Source organism: Microcaecilia unicolor, chromosome 10, assembly GCF_901765095.1.
Source record: "Microcaecilia unicolor chromosome 10, aMicUni1.1, whole genome shotgun sequence".
In the NCBI taxonomy this organism is placed as follows: Eukaryota; Metazoa; Chordata; class Amphibia; order Gymnophiona; family Siphonopidae; genus Microcaecilia; species Microcaecilia unicolor.
In genome coordinates, this window is record NC_044040.1 from 27,582,123 (window position 1) to 27,599,159 (window position 17,037).

Genomic DNA, 17,037 nt, shown 5'->3' on the forward strand with positions numbered 1-17,037 from the left:
AGATTTCCCTTCACTAAATCCATGTTGACTTTGTCTCATTAATCCATGCTTGTGAATATGCTCTGTAATTTTGTTCTTTATAATAGTCTGTACCATTTTGCCCGGCACCGACATCAGACTCACCGGTCTATAATTTCCCGGATCTCCTCTGGAGCCTTTTTAAAAAATCGGCATTACATTGGCCACCCTCCAATCTTCCGGTACCACGCTCGATTTTAAGGATAAATTACATATTACTAATAGCTCTGCAAGTTCATCTTTCAGTTCTATCAGTACGCTGGGATCTAGCATTCTATGTTCTAACAGCCACACCAGCCTGGCTTTATTTCCGTCTGACTGACCATGCTTGCTGTGGCTATCCTGGCAGCAACCCCTTAACATATTCTGCCTGATTTTCGAAAGAGATCACCGGCCATCTTCCGACATAAATTGGGAGATGGCCGATGATCTCCTGAAGTCGGCCAAATCGGTATCATCGAAAGCCAGCCATCTTTTTCGAAAATACGGTTGGCTCTGCCCCTTCGCGGCGCCGTACTCGGAGATGGCCGGCGCCGTTTGATTATCCCCCTCATTATCTGTGTCATGTTGACAGCACCCACCCCTCTATTGTATGGTCATTGAATAATCATAGAAGCTGTTGCATGTTGTTAATGATATGGTGATTGTAATCCATGTCTCTTCTGTTGGTTCCTTGTACTGTCAGTATTTTACCCTCACATTTATGATTGTAAACCATTTAGATGTACTTTTGATAGGCAGTTTATCAAATAGAGTTGAACATAGAACATTTTCCAGTTGCATAGCTGTCAAGAAAATATTTGGAACTGAGCCCTTAGAGTTCTATTTTTTTTTAAGTTTTAGTAACTTTGGGAGCAAACTGGATAAATTTAGGGGCTTTTTTAGGTGCTAAAATTTGCAGTTACAGCAGCTTAATATGGGATTATACCGTGTGGAAACTGCAAATTTTACGCGTCACTTTTTAGAAGCATTCTCACTATTTTTATTGCATGTTGTGTGTTATTATTCCTGTGTAACACGCTAGCTGATTAATGCTTCCATGACCCCTCTCTGCCCATGCCACCGCCTCCTCCCCCTCCTCAAGGGAAATAAAATGAAAAATGCAGTGATGTGCAGTTTAACTTGCAGAAACAGGAAACTACTGCGAATTCATTAAAACGGTTGCACAGTAGCATGTTTCTGCATGTTAACCCTGTGTTAAGGGCTTGTTACGTGGAAAGGTTTCCCCTGTGATAGCATCTTCTTTGCATCTTCATCAGCCTTTAAGGTCGCTACGATCTGCAGGATTTAATGTGTTAAATGTACCTTTGTTTTGTCTGGTTTTTGTACAGGAGCATAGAAATTCTTTTTTTACATCAGAGGTCCTAAATTGGTGAATGTACTTCCTGATAGAATCTGTTTTTTACGTGGTTTGAAGGAGTTCAAAACTGCCCTGAAAACTTCCTTATTTCAAGAAGCTTATAACAGCATTGTGTTATAATTGGGAAGGCATGTTGGTTGTAGCCAACTGCAAGAATATGAATTTGTTAAGGCTGATGATATTATTGTATTGTTGTTATTGTTTTATTGGTTTTAGTGATGTTGTTTTAACTATTGTGTATGTAATGTGCTCTGCCTAGAATCAGCAAGATTTTGTGGAATATAAATGTTGACATAAATAAATAGTGAAAGGGCCCCCTAGTTGTTTCAGTTTTACCACCTGTCACTGTTGTGAAGGCTGTGGCTGAACAGGGTATAAGGGAAGCCAGGTTATGCCCCATTCATTGGCCTCCTTTGCTGATATCATGCAAGTGATCAGGGCAGGTGCGCGATAGAAGCACTTGGAGGGGTGTCGCACAGGTCGCATTTGCAGCTTTTGACACTCCTGATTGCTATCTAAATTTTGCTTGGGTAAACCAGAATGAAGTGGGCCTGAGGACATTCCCTGAGCACAGTTAAACTTGGTGTCCTAGTGCTGGCCAGCCAGTGTTAGTCAGTTAACTAATAAGCCAAATGGCAAGTCTAACATTATCCGAGCAACTTTTTCAGACTGAATGAGAATATTTTATAAACTGTTTTTGTATCTAGAACATGGTTTTAGCTACATAAATGGCCTCTTATGAGCTGCCAAGGGGGCCGACCGACTCAGCGGGAGATTTAGGGCCCATCCACCCCACCCTGCCCTCATCTCCACCCTGCCCATTGCTCTGCCCATGACTCTGCCTATTCCGGCCCATGGCTCCGCCCCAGCACAGCTGATTCACAGCCAGAGGCAAAAGGTGTGGTCTCCCCATCCAGCAGCAGCAGAAGGAAACACCTTCATAAAATGTCATCTCCTGCTGCCATGGGATCTGCAGCAGCATGAGATGGTGCTTTATGAAGGCGTTTCCTGCTGCCGTGGTACAGGGAGGCCACTCAGCAGGAGATCCTAGCTCCTCAGCAGGAGTGCGGGAGATGATCCGCAAAAGCGGGAGACTTGGCTGGTCTGTAAGAAATTAGGTTATGTCTAAAAGTACGCATGATGCAGGCCAGAAAATAGTTTTACTGTTGGCATGCAGACGCCCCAACCTACATGCTAAACCTCGTGGGCCTGCCTCCCAGAAACGCCAAAAGATCATCCCGCAAATTTCTCAGTCTGCGCTTCCCCAGCTGTAAAGGACTAAAGTACAAGCTGATACATGCCACTACCTCCTCCTACATGAGCACGCAGCTGTGGAATGCATTACCTACTGACTTGAAAACTATTGACGAACTAACCAACTTTCGTAAATCTCTGAAGAGACATATCTCTTCAACAAGGTCTACAAAGAAAACCTATAGCCTTACTAAATTACGTCGCCAACCCAACCCAGTTAAGAAAATCTACCTTCTATATTTACCCACCTATCCTGATCCACCTAACTCTTTTCTTTTCTCCCCTTATCTGATCTATGTACATCACCTACTGTATCTGATATCCTGTAATGACAATGCCATAACAGGACTTTGTAAGCCACATTGAGCCTGCAAATAGGTGGGAAAATGTGGGATACAAACGCAATAAATAAAAATGCTCAGCAGAGGAGTAATGGTGGAGCATGGTCAGTGTGAAGATTTATGTCCATATTTTATAAAATATGTGTGTTTACGCTAACATTTACACTTGCTCTTGAGCAGGCGTAATGCCCACATCTTGACTATAGGCACTGTTGTTGCTGGATTTGTACTAGTATTTCATAAAATCACAAAGCTGCCCGTGGGGCTCATTTTCAAAGCACTTAGACTGACAAAGTTCCATAGGTTGCTATGGAACTTTGTAAGTCCAAGTGCTTTGAAATACGCCTTGTGCACGAGTCTTTATAAATTAGTGCCAAAATAGGTGCCTTATCACTTAACCGTGGTGCCTTGTTATCTGTTATAAATTGAATCCCTGTATGCAGGGCATAGTTGTCAGGTTTGCGCACTCTCGCATTGCCAGATCCTAGTCTTGCTTCCAACTGAGCTGAAGGCACAACGAAACAAAAGAAAAAAAAAGCAAATGCTAATTAAACACCTGTTCATGCAAAAATGTCTTCGGTAGGTTCAAAATGTTTTCTCTTTCACAGGTGATGGAACGATGGGAGAACCAGGGAAGTCCTCAGACAAGCTTATCTGCACCAGCTTTGCCGCAGAATCTTCCCTTTCAACCCACCCTTCATCGGAGTTCATTTCCTGATTCCACAGAGGCCTTCGATCCGAGGAAACCTGACCCTTACGAACTTTATGAGAAATCTAGAGCTCTCTATGAAAGTAGGCGTAAGTAAATACCTTGTTCTGTGCCCCACTGTCTGCTGTGTTTTTCAGCTGCGATAAAGGCTTCTGATTTTATGTGTCTATAAAATGTGGGGCCTGGTATTCGAAAGGGTTTAACCTAGCAGGAGAGGCTCCTGCTTAGTTAAACCCTGCTAGCTGGCCATCTGCCAATATTCATAGTAGATGACGGCAGAAAAAGACCTGCACAGTCCATCCAGTCTGCCCAACAAGATAAACTCATATGTGCTACTTTTTGTGTATACCTTATTTTGATTTGTGCCTGTCTTTTTCAGGGCACAGACCGTATAAGTCTGCCCAGCACAATCCCCGCCTCCCAACCACCAGCCCCGCCTCCCACCACCGGCTCTGGCACAGACCGTATAAGTCTGCCCAGCACTATCCCCGCCTCCCAACCACCAGCCCCTCCTCCCACCACCGGCTCTGCCACCCAATCTCGGCTAAGCTCCTGAGGATCCATTCCTTCTGAACAGGATTCCTTTATGTTTATCCCACGCATGTTTGAATTCCGTTACCGTTTTCATCTCCACCACCTCCCACGCGAGGGCATTCCAAGCATCCACCACTCTCTCCGTGAAAAAAATACTCCCTGACATTTTTCTTGAGTCTGCCCCCCTTCAATCTCATTTCATGTCCTCTCGTTCTACCACCTTCTTAACTGGCAATGCCACTAAATATGGGCCCTAAATGGCCATTACAAAGCCAAGCATGAGAAGGGCATTATGGGGTGGAGTCAGGGAGGAGCCAGTAGTTTTGTTGGTGCCAGCAATATTCAGTGCCAGTGTCTGCATGGCTAAGCAACCAAATAGGACCACAGAATGCAGTCCTAACTTTGGTCACTTAGCTAAATAGCTTCCAGGTTGTCACCATTGCCACTCCCACCCCACTCAAATTTCCCAGCACTGCCCCTAGTTCCTATCCCCTCTAATCACCCCTCTCGAACACCCCTCCCCATGCAAGATCAGGTCCCCTCCTCCAAGATACAGTTCCCCCACTCGAAACCCCAAGCACTGGCAATTCCCCCCTCCTTACCCCCATGCAAGATTGTCCCACCCTCCAAGATAGACCCCCTCCCAAACCTTCCATGCAAGATCAGCCCCCCCCAATTCCCCCAACACAAGAAGCACACCCTTCTGAAACCCCCACCTATTCAAGTAGTTCCCCTTACCGAAACCCTCATGCAAGATTGGCCCCTCTCCAAGATAGACCCCTTTCCCAAACCCCTCAACACAAGAAGTGCCTCCTCCCAAAACCCCAGCCAATGCAAGCAACTCCACCCTCCTGAAATCGCCACACAAAATCGGCCCCTTCCCCTCCAGAGACCTCACAGGCCTACCTGAAAATCTCCATGACGGTCTAGGGGTAGTCTGGGCAGGTGCAATGCCCAGTTGCTGCTGCCCTTGTGGCTCCAGGTTTAAAATGGTGACCTCTAGGGGTAGACATCTGCTAAGTTCCTGTCCCCTACTAGTAGTACCAATAGTCTACCGCTGGAGGTTGCCATTTTAAAACCCAGCACCACAAGGGCAGCAGCAACTAGGCATCACTCTTGTCTAGGCTACTCCTGGATCACCAGAGAGGTTTTCAGGTAGGCCCGGGGAAGGGTCTATCTTGAGGGAGGGGCGATCTTACATTGAGGATTGTAAGAAGGGAGCTGCTTTTGTTGGGGGGTTCAAGAGTGGTGTCTATTTTGGGAGGGGGGGGTTGATCTTGCTTGGGGCAGGACTGGAAGGGGGGTGCTGCTCGTTTTTGCAGTGAGGTTTTAACTACCTGATATTCTGCCACTACCCAGTTAGCTAACCAGGTAACGGGCTAAATATTGCAGTTGGCCATGGTTGGTCAGGGCCACGATATTCATTTCCAGTAACCACATAGGTAAATGCTGATCACCACAAGCTGAATATTGACTAGGTAGATTTTCAATGTTTATTTTCCAGCTAATTAGGGAGGGTTAGAGGATGCTTTAAATCAGTGTTTTACTGTTTTCCTATTATGAACTGACTGGATTCCCTTTTTTATTTCACAGCGTTTTACTTAAAATGTTTTGGGGAGATTTTTTGTATAAGACATTTTGAGGGCAATTCTATAACATAGATGCTAACATGTGCATGCTGATATTGCACATAAATGTTTAGAATAATGGCATTAACACATGTATGTGTCCACGTACAGACGTAACTGCTAAACCTCTGCCTAAAACCTGCTGAACTTACATAGAGCATATTTACAAGAGGGGCTGCATACATAGGTGCAACTTGGGTGCAGCATGGGCGGGTCTTACACTACATGTATAACTTATAGATACTTTATTTATTTATGTTTTATAGCCTAATTGATCTGCTGCCCAAAATGGGTTACAATAGTTTACATCAATAATAAAAATACAATACAAACAAACACAAACATAAAATCAATTAAACCAATCTGCCAATTTAACAAATAAACAATTCACCAAAACTCAGTAGAACAAGTGAGTTTTTACTGCCTTACTGAAACTTAAAAGATCATTAAGTTATACACAATTCTGCAGCACGTAGGCATTGGCACTGCAGTTCTATGGCCGCCATATACATATACCGTTACGCTGAACCCTGAGAAATCAAAAGCACTTATCTTCTCTAGGAAAACTAAAATAATACTCCCCAATGCATTATTTGTCCGGATGGCTACCAGATTTCCATTGTTAAACTCTATTAAGATTTTGGGGAACAAAGCTGTCAGCTACGAATCTTTGACTTGACTAGAAAATGTTTATTCTCAAAATGATTCAATCTTTTTATGAAAGTAAGTCAATCACCATTCTTCTTCATGTTTTAATGCTGAGCCATTTGGATTATTGCAATGCCATTTTTCTTGCAAATAATTGATATTGGGCATCTTCAAATATTAAATTACTCAGAGTGTGTGGAAAAGTGTGATCATATTACACTTTTGAAGGAAGAATCGTCTTTAAAGTTCTAACATTGGTGCATGAAATTTATTACTATGGCATACTTTTATCCCAGTTGCTTATTCCCTATACTCTCTTTAGGGCACTTGTTTTATTTATTTATCTATTATAAAAGTTATACCCCACCTAAAAGTAGGCAGTTTACAAAAAATACGTGCATAAAATCAAAATGAATCAAACAAAACATGAAAATCCATCCATAAAATAAACAGTAACCACTAAAATGCTTTACATACCCAAAGGCCTGAGTAAGTAAATGAGTTTTTAATACCTTGTTAAATTGCAACAGAGATGTACTAATATTTCAAGATATTCTGTCTTCTGTTTATGAGCTGGCGTTCATCATAAGTTAAGTTGCCTGGTTTAGGACATTTATAAGATTGAAAATCCAGAGATTAATTACAAAGATTGATAAGACCATAATTTATGGACTGAAAGCATCATTGATAATATTGAGTGAAAATATCACAGAATAAGAATCAAGGTTTAAAAAGTATATTAAAAAAGTGGAGGTATTTGACACTAAAGATGAAGCTGCTCAGAAGCACCTACAAAATATCTTGGTTTTCTGAGCTTCTGAAGTCTTTTCTTCCTATAAACAGAAGAGTACTCTGGTGAGATAGAATATCTTGAAATATTAGATTTTATGATTATTTATTTTATTTTGTTGCATTTGTATCCCACATTATCCCACCTATTTGCAGGCTCAATGTGGCTTACATAGACTTGTTATGGCATAGCCATTCCAGGCTAACTGATACAGTAGGTGATACAGAAAGAAGAATGATGAGAAAAAAGGTCTAAGTAGATATTATAGAGAGACTAGGGAAAAATGCCCGTTTCTGAGCGGAATGAAACGGGCGCTAGCAAGGGGCCCCCTCCCTCCGTGCTACTTGCCTTGTTCGCTGTGGCGTTTCCGTTTTGGCCCTCGAGTGTCATAGCTCCGCCCTCGACGTCATGACGTTTTGACGCGAGGGCGGTGCAGACACTCCAGGGCACACCGGATATCTTGGGCGCCTCAACTTCCGTGGAGGCTTCAGAACGTTGGGGTTGCCTTTTATATAGAGAGATGAATTTCTTCACTTAACAAGACTATCTCTGCTTCAGAAAGCAGGTGAAAGCTTGGCTCTTCAACCAGGCCTTTAACGGAAGAAGTAAATGACACCGGCTGCACATATTAAAGCGGGACATGTTTATCCACTCCTACCCTAGCCAGGATAATGTTCAAGCACCTTTCTGACCTCTTTGCAACTCTCTTTAAGTAGTCCCTTATTTTCTTACTCCTGTTACTCTATCTTATCTATCTATGAGGGAGGACTGGAGGAGTGGAGGAGTAGCCCTAGTGGTTAATGCAGTGGACTTTGATTCTGGGGAACTGAGTTTGATTCCCACTGCAGCTCCTTGTGACTCTGGGCAAAGGAGCTGCAGTGGGAATCGAACTCAGTTCCCCAGAATCAAAGTCCACTGCATTAACCACTAGGCTACTCCTCCACTGGGCAAGTCACTTAACCCTCCATTGCCCCATGTAAGCCGCATTGAGCCTGCCATGAGTGGGAAAGCGTGGGGTACAAATGTAACAAAAATAAACTAGATACTATTGGAGATTCTACATGGAATGTTGCTACTACTGGAGATTCTACATGGAATGTTGCTATTCCACTAGCAACATTCCATGTAGAAGGCTGCGCAGGCTTCTGTTTCTGTGAGTCTGACGTCCTGTACGTACGTCCTGCACGTCAGACTCACAGAAGCAGAAGCCTGCGCGGCCACATTGGTGATCTGCAAGGGCCGACTTCTACATGGAATGTTGCTAGTGGAATAGCAACATTCCATGTAGAATCTCAAATAGTAGCAACAGTGGAGGAGTGGCCTAGTGGTTAGGGTGGTGGACTTTGGTCCTGAGGAACTGAGTTCGATTCCCACTTCAGGCACAGGCAGCTCCTTGTGACTCTGGGCAATCACTTAACCCTCCATTGCCCCATGTAAGCCGCATTGAGCCTGCCATGAGTGGGAAAGCGCAGGGTACAAATGTAACAAAAATAAAATAGATACTATTGGAGATTCTACATGGAATGTTGCTACTATTGGAGATTCTACATGGAATGTTACTACTATTGGAGATTCTTCATGGAATGTTGCTATTCCACTAGCAACATTCCATGTAGAAGGCTGCGCAGGCTTCTGTTTCTGTGAGTCTGACGTCCTGCAGGACGTCAGACTCACAGAAGCAGAAGCCTGCACGGCCACATTGGTGATCTGCAAGGGCCGACGACTTCTACATGGAATGTTGCTAGTGGAGGAGTAGCCTAGTGGTTAGTGCAGTGGACTTTGATCCTGGGGAACTGAGTTCAATTCCCACTGCAGCTCTTTGTGACTCTGGGCAAGTCACTTAACCCTCCATTGCCCCTGGTACAAAATAAGTACCTGAATATATGTAAACCGCTTTGAATGTAGTTGCAAAAACCTCAGAAAGGCGGTATATCATTTCCCTTTCCCCCCTTTTACTAAGGTGCGCTCACGTTATGTTACAGACACCAATGCATTCCTACAGGCGTCTCTAATGTTCAGCACGCCCACAATTTTAACACACACTAAAAACGTGAGCGCGCCTTAGTAAAACACACCCTATATGTTCCATCTTTGCTTACACCTTATGCTATTAAAAATGTTTTATTGTGTATTGTGTTGGCATTGTAATGTAGCATACCATGCAATGCTTTGTATTGTTGTTTGAATATTTTGCTGCTTTAATAGTCTGTTGCTTATGTTTGACTTATTCTTGCTGTGCACCGCCTTGAGTGAATGCCTTCAAAAAGGTATTAAATAAATCCTAATAAATAAACAAACAAACAAACAAGATATAAACCAATTGGGATTTGAGAATAGAGATGTACTAAAATGCAAAGTTCTAGGGAGAGTATTCCACAATACTGGCCATGCAATGGAAAAAGCATTTTTGATCGCATATCAGCATAATGTATCTGTTTCAAATCTGGAACTGTTGCCTTCCTGTCATCATTTGATCTCAGTGATCTATTAGCTTTATAAAGTTGTGCTACACTGCATAGGTACACAGGAGCAGAACAATTATATTGTATCCGATTTTTCACAGGCAACCAGTGTAGATCCACAAAGTAGAACTGACTGCCAGTGGCGTAGGAAGAGGGGGGGGGCGGGGGGGGCGGTCTGCCCCGGGTGCACGCGCTCGGGGGGGTGCCGGCCCCGCTGGTTCCCTGCTCTCTCTGTCCCGGAACAGGTTACTTCCTATTCCGGGGCAGAGAGCACAGGGAACCAGCGGGGCCGACGCAGCTCTGAGTGACGTGCACTTGGGACGGATCGGCCCTCCCGTAGGTAAGAATGCGGTCCGGGGGGGGGGGGGTTGCGCTCCAGGGGGGGTGCGCCGCAGAGGGGGGGGGTCGCGCCGTGCTGCACCCGGGGGGGGGGGGTGCGCAGCGGCGACCCGCCCCGGGTGCCATTAGCCCTCGCTACAGCACTGCTGACTGCCAATGTCTTCTTTAAGGCACATTTGTTTACACTATAATAAAAAAAAAAAAACTTTGGGGGTACTAATGTTCATGTTGATCTGTATTTGATATACCCCCGAAGGGACGTACCATCTCAGCAGTTTACAATGATCAAAAACTATCCACAAGAAGACCATAGCAAGAAAAGAACTACAAATTCAGTAGTAAAGAAGAAAAAGAGAAACAGACATACAGTCGTCACAGAGGAGAGCAAAAGCAGTAGAGAACCACAGCCAAGAGTGCAGACTCAGTACCCCAACACAGGCCACCAGCAGGACTAAGAGACAAAGGAGAAATGTCAGTTGGGCTGCTCATATGTTTGTCTATCCAAGTGGGTCTTAAGGGTTGCCTTAAACTCACCAATATTCAGATCAGTTCCCGTTTAGCTCTTCAGATAAAGCTGGGACAGCTTTTTTGCTGTGAGATTAATATGGCGCTACATAAGCCAATATAAGGAAGTCCAGTGCATTACTGTTGGTTTTAACACCTTGTAACGTACGTGTAGCACTTTAGGCAAAATTCTCTATATATGGCGCCTTAAAGCCACACGGTTAGCGTGATTCTATAAACAATGCCTAAAGTTAGGCGTAGCTTATAAAATATGTTCTCACACTCCCGTTCTTGCAACTAAAATTTAGGCGCACCCATTTAGGACACCTAAAACCAGGCCTAAATGCCTGCACCTAAGTTAGGCGCACTTCGGGTGTATTCTATATTAGTGCGCATAGTTTTTTGAAACACCCACAGCCCGCCCATTCCATGCTGATGGCCACGTCCCCTCTTTGACTGTGTGCATTAGAATTTACGCCCACCGCCTAGAAAGTTGTGCGCGTAAATTCTAATTAAAGCCAGTTAGTGTCGCTAATTGGTTAAGCACCAATTATCGGTGCTGATTGGCTAGTTAATCAATTAAGTTTTGCATACACTTTGGCCGTGCGGCCAAATTAGTGCGCACAACGTAAGGCACCATGTATAGAATTTGTGTGTTTGTCTATTTAGTGAATCTGAGAGATACTGATCCCTTACACAGGCACTGTTGCCCAAATCATGGGCCATGTCTGGTCCCATCTTAATAAATGCGTTGCAGTTCACCAACTTTCGTCTAGGCCCGTCACTTTTTATTTTTCTGCTTCTTTCTGAATAGAGGTTGGATATGAAGTACCTACAGGAAAGAAAGATTAAAAAGTTTAGAAATGGCTTTCATAATCCCTAGACTTGAATATTACTGAAAATCTGTAGGGAGATCTCAAACATGCAGCATGTGGAAGGAGATCTAAGAATATTTGCTGTGTGGAAGAGCCATAAAAAGAACAGTGGGAAGAGATTCCAAAAACAAAGGTTACTGGAAACCTTTGGGAAGCTGTTATTTCTTTTTTTATTTTTAACTTGAATTTTTTGTATTGATTTTTTCTATTTTTACATTACAGAAGCAAAAGTAGAAATTATGTATAGATGGAAGGAGGACGACCCTCCCACCGTGATAGGTTGGTGAGTGAAGTTGGCAAAAATAATGGCAGGGATAGAGGGAAACTATTATTTCTGCCAAATGTGGTATTAAAAATACTGACTAAGTTGGTTCCCAGACTGTTGCACCTGCCATATTCATTGTTTTCTTATTGTGAATCTGTAAAAAAAAAAAAAAAAAAAACAACTAAATATGAATAGCAATTATGCATTAACATTTACAGAAAGATGCTGAGGTCAATATTCAGAAGAACTTATGCAGACATCTGCTTGGCTGACTGTCACAGTTGTGCCCAGGTTCCTTGCTCTCGGTCACCTCGCCCCCCAGTGGTTAGACCTGGTAGCTGCTGTGAACCTATGGCTTGCCGTTTCCCATGTTCCAGAAGATATTCTGGTCCGGTCCGGATCTTCCAGCCTTCCAGATTGTTCTGGGAGTTTTTTGGAACCAAGCAGTACCCGTACCTGGTGAACTCCCTTGTAGGCTGCCTTTATTAATCACCTGGGAAGTTTTCTAGTTTGCCTTGCAACAGAGGTCCTCAGAGGAGTTTCCTTTGGTGAGAGTTAGTTGCAGTGCTGCTGAGTTTTTCCCGGTTACAGCTTTGACCCTGCTTGTCTCCTGGTTTATTCGACTGTCTGCTGCCTGCCTTGACCCGGCCTGTCTCCTGGTTTATTCTACTGTCTGCTGCCTGCCTAGACCCGGCTTGTTTTCTGGTTTCTTCTTCCTGCTGTTTCCTGCGGTTCAGCCTTCCTGCCCTGTCCGGTAAGTCCTGCCGGCCGCCTGCACCCAGGGGCTCAACCCCTGAGGAATGGCGGTCAAGTGCAGGTGAAGTTTGGGCTAATTTCCTGTCCTGCTTGTTCCAGCTTGAGTTGCCTCGGCTGCAGTCTCCGTCTGGGAGTTCCAGTCCTGGGTTTGCCGGTACGTCTGTTCTGCCTTGTCTTGTGTTTGGATGATTCTCCTGCCACTGCCACTCCTCGGCAGTGATCCAGGGGCTCACTTAACCCAGAGGTTCCACGAGAAACCTGACACTGACCACATAAGTATCCTACTATTAAATTCATGGCACTTGAATGGATCATTTTTGATGTAAAAATAAGTCATTATAGGACCAAAGTTATCGATCCAAAAATGGGACGGAGTTTAGTTTATACCTTTAAGAAGCAAAATATAATTGTTTTTATGTAAATATAACCTCTGCTCCACTCTGGTTAGTAAAGAGGGGCACACCAGCGAGCTATGAGGGCCACTACATGCCCAGTGTTTCCAGGTTGTTTTCTGGCACGAAGTGAAAGACTATCTTTCAAAGCCCTCTTGCATAATGATATTTTTAGTAAGACTAAAAAAAATGTTTAGTTACGTATTGTTTTTATTGTTTGTTCACATTTTATTAAGTACTGTTTTGTTCCCCGCCTGGAATTATAGATAGTGCAGGTTGTACATTTTTAAATAAATAAATAAAATTCTATAAGCTGGCAGCCGATTTTTAGAATTGTTGCATTTTTGTTGCCAGTTTTTAAGGAACTGCAGTTGTGCTTCAAAAAAGTGGTGAACAATGCAAGCCAAACCAATGAAATGCTCTAGTAGAGGGAGGGGAGTTGGAATACGGATTGCAGTGTTGTGTTACATTCATAGCTAGTCTACATAGAGGATAATAGAGACACTAAAACATTTGATTGAAGCCCTAAAAGTTTTTGGTTTTGGCCCATAGTAGGACAAGATTCATAATGAATACATCCAAGAGAGGATGGTAGTCACTGGTAGCCATTATTACAACTAAATGTAACCCTGAGGTCAGTGGTGAAGCATAGATCTGTAGCCCATAAGTCTCGTTATTCAAATCAACTTAATTACTCTTGTTGATCATAAACCTCTTTGGATATGTATGGAACATAGTTTTTTTTTTTTGTTTTATATACCATCTAACTGTCTTTCTAAAGCTCTGGGTAAATCCATTTTAGTTTACAAAGCACATCCAGCGTAGGGTCTACTCAGTTTACGTTAGCAATGGTGTCAGCATGTTAAAAGAATCCATTTTCATATTTTGTTCAACATTTCCATTTGCAATTTTGTCAAAACACAAAAAGACATAAAGAGGAAAGCTTGCTGGCATTCATTGTTAACTACAGCAGTTGATGTAAGTGTGCAGTTTATGAAATATAGCTTGCCCGGAATGCTGTGTAGTGAGGCATCAATCATGCACCCGTGGGTAAAGCGATCACAAATCCTCACGGTGAAAAGCTGCCAATCTTTTTCTAATAGGAACTCAGTTCATTTTCCTCTTAGGGAAATCAGTGTAATGTATTATGCTTCAGCTGTTAGAGCAAAATAACTATTAGAGAAAAGCTTGTTTTTGACATTGCTAGACTGAGATTGTACAAAAAGAAGTATCACCAAAAAAAAATTGTTTAATTCCTTAACCACATTTTTCCTTCTTGCATTATTAAGGGCATGAAAGTGATGTTCTAATGTGGGTTCCTGGGTGCCTCTTCTTGGTTTATACAATGAAAATAAAGATTGTCTCACCGTAGCGGAGCAGAGTTGAGAGACTGCGTGAAAAGAAATCACGAGCAGATTGCTAGGCAGAGAGCCCTGCAGAGTCAGTGATTATCGCCCCAGAGAACAATCCTGGACCACCTACTGGCCAGTTGAGGAGCGTCTTACAATTGTACAACAATACAAATAACTCAAGAACATTGAGTCCCTCTGCTACCATCCAACAAGTCTAAAGGAAAGGAATAGCATATTTTACAGCTAGCGTAAATCAACAAGTTACGCGTATGCATAAACTTGCCAATATTCAGCCAGAGTTTTTTAAAACACTGATTGTCACCAGCTAAATTAGCCCGGGATATTCAAAGTCAAGCCAGCTTCTAGCAGTAGTACCGTGAGACTACCGCTAGAGGTCGTGGCAGCAATTTTTAATGGGAGCTGTGAGGGTCAAGAGTGATGAGGTTCATTTCTACCCAACCACCACTAGATCACCAGGCCTCTTTAGGGAGGCCTGCCATGACTTAGGGGAGGGGGGGCCTGAAGGGGAGGGTCAGACTTTGCTAGGGGGTTTTGGCTTTGCTGGAGGCGGGATTGGGCTTTACTGGGTGAGGAGGGCTGGAAAGGGTATCAGGCTTTGCAAGAGAGGGGGTATCAGGCTTTCTTAGGGGAGGGCCAGGAGGAAGTAGGCTTTTCTAGAGGGGGGAAAGACTAGGAGGGGTTTGGGCTTTGTTAGGGGGCTGGGCTAGGAGGAGGGGTTGAGCTTTGCTAGAGGAGAGAGGGCTAGAAGGGTGATCAGGATTTGCTAGAAAAGAAGGCTTTGCTAGGGATAGAGATCAGGGTTTGCTAGAGGGAGGGAGGGCCGGGGCAGACTTATAGAGGGGCAGGAGAGAGGGCAATCAGACTATGCTTGGGAGGAAGGGGGATCAGACTATGCTCAGGGGGCAGGAGAGAGAGGGACCAGACTATGCTCAAGCAGGGGCATAGCTACAGGGGGCACCAACCCCTGCCAGTCGAAGCCTTCTTCAGCACCGCGTTTGCTGCCCTGCTCTTCTTTCTTCTTGGTACTCCTGCGCATGCTGACATGCCTTTACTTGAGACTGAGAAGGAGTGTCAGCGTGCACAGGAGGACCAAGAAGAAAGAAGAGCAGGACAGCGAACGCGGCTGCGCCAGAGACCGGAGCTGAAGAAGGCTTCAGCTGGCGGGGCTTAGGGACCCCCACCAGCAAAGGTATTTGTTCTTACGGGGGGAGCAATGAAGCCGTGATGGGAAGCGGCAGGGAGGCGAGGCGGTGGGGAGGGAGGCGAGGCGGCGGGGGGGGGAGGCAAGGAGTTGAGGCGACGAGGTGTGGCGGTGGGGGTCGGCACTCAAAATGTGCCCCCAACCTCAGGCTCTGGCCCCCTCCCACCGTGAGGTCTGGCTACATCCCTGTGCTCAAGGGGAGGGAAGTAAAAGGATCAGACTATATTTGAGGGCGAGCGAGGGAGGGCAGAGCAGCTTGAGGCTGCAATCCAGTAGTTATGCAGGTACCAGCCAATATTCAGTGCCAGCACCTCTACAGCTAACCAAGCAAAGGTAGGTGTCACGGAACCCGGGATGGTGAGCCCTTGGGCTGCAGCCAGGCTGCAGCAGACAAGTCCTCTGGGGAGGCATAGAGCAGAGGCGAACCAGGCATTGAATACAAACAGGATACCAGACATGGCAAATAGAGCACACTCAAGACAAGCAACAAGCAAGACAATACACAAGGCTGGAGCAGGATTCAGGATTCTCAAACAGGCTTGGCTGGAACAGGGTTCAGGATTCTCAGGCTTGGCTGGAACAGGATTCTGGAACAGGCTTGGCTTAGCTTGACTGGAACAGGATTCTGGAGCAGGCTTGGCTGGAACAGGATTCTGGAACGGGCTTGGCTGGAACAGAATTCTGGAACAGGCTTGCCTTGGCTGGAGCAGGATTCTGGAACGGGCTTGGCTTGGCTGGAGCAGGATTCTGGAACAGACTTGGCTTGACTGGAACAGATTCTGGAATGGACTTGGCTTGGCTTGACTGGGAACAGGGATAGAACTAACTGTCAGACTTGTGAGTTCTTGTACCAAGTATAGCGCTGCTGAGCCCGGTACTTGGACCAGGTTCTGCTTGGCGGCCGGGCAACCCCGGGTTTCACCTACGTTGACCCGTTCCCCAGAGGTTGAGCCCATAGGTGCGGGCGGCCTGCAGGGCTTATGAGATGGAGCAGGATGCGGGGTGGTGAACATAATGACCAGACAGGCAGCAGGCAAGAGAGTGATCCAGGTACAGGCAAAGTCAATAGGCAGGCAGCAGGCAAGGGAGTAATCCAGGAACAGGCAATGTCAGTAGGCAAACAACAGGCAAGAGAGTAATCCAGGCACAGGTAAGTCAAAAGGCAGGCAGCAGGTCAAGAGAGTAATCCAAGTGCGAACAAATTCAGTAGACAGGCAGCAGGTCAAGAGAGTAATCCAAGTACAGGCAAAGTCAGTAGGCAGGCAGCAGGTAAAGAGAGTAATCCAGGTACAGGCAAAGTCAGAAGGCAGGCAGCAGGCAAGAGAGTAATCCAGGCACAGGCAAAGTCAGCAACGAGGGACAAAGTAGAGAAGAAACACACTACTGAGCAAGTAACACCTACCAAAGTAGAAGCCGAAGCATGGAGTCCAGGAAGAGCTCAGCTGATAAAGTGCTGGCGTCTGGGACCAGCAGGAAGAAGAAGCACAGCTATAGGACAAGAGCAGGGGAAGGAGGAACCAGAAGACCAATAGGAGAGAAGCAAGGGAAGCCAGGCAGAGAGAGAGAGAGCAGACTCAGGTGCATGGAA

At 45.0% G+C, this 17,037-nt stretch overlaps 1 protein-coding gene across 1 annotated transcript in view; it reads left to right on the forward strand.

Annotated features, from left to right (window-relative positions):
* Positions 1 to 17,037, forward strand: part of MAGI2 (membrane associated guanylate kinase, WW and PDZ domain containing 2) — a 1,230,330-nt gene that overhangs the window by 1,000,671 nt on the left and 212,622 nt on the right. The window contains exon 12 of the mRNA XM_030216294.1: positions 3,582 to 3,771. Within this exon, the coding sequence (XP_030072154.1) occupies positions 3,582 to 3,771 (190 nt within the window). The remainder of the gene's footprint in view (positions 1 to 3,581; positions 3,772 to 17,037) is intronic.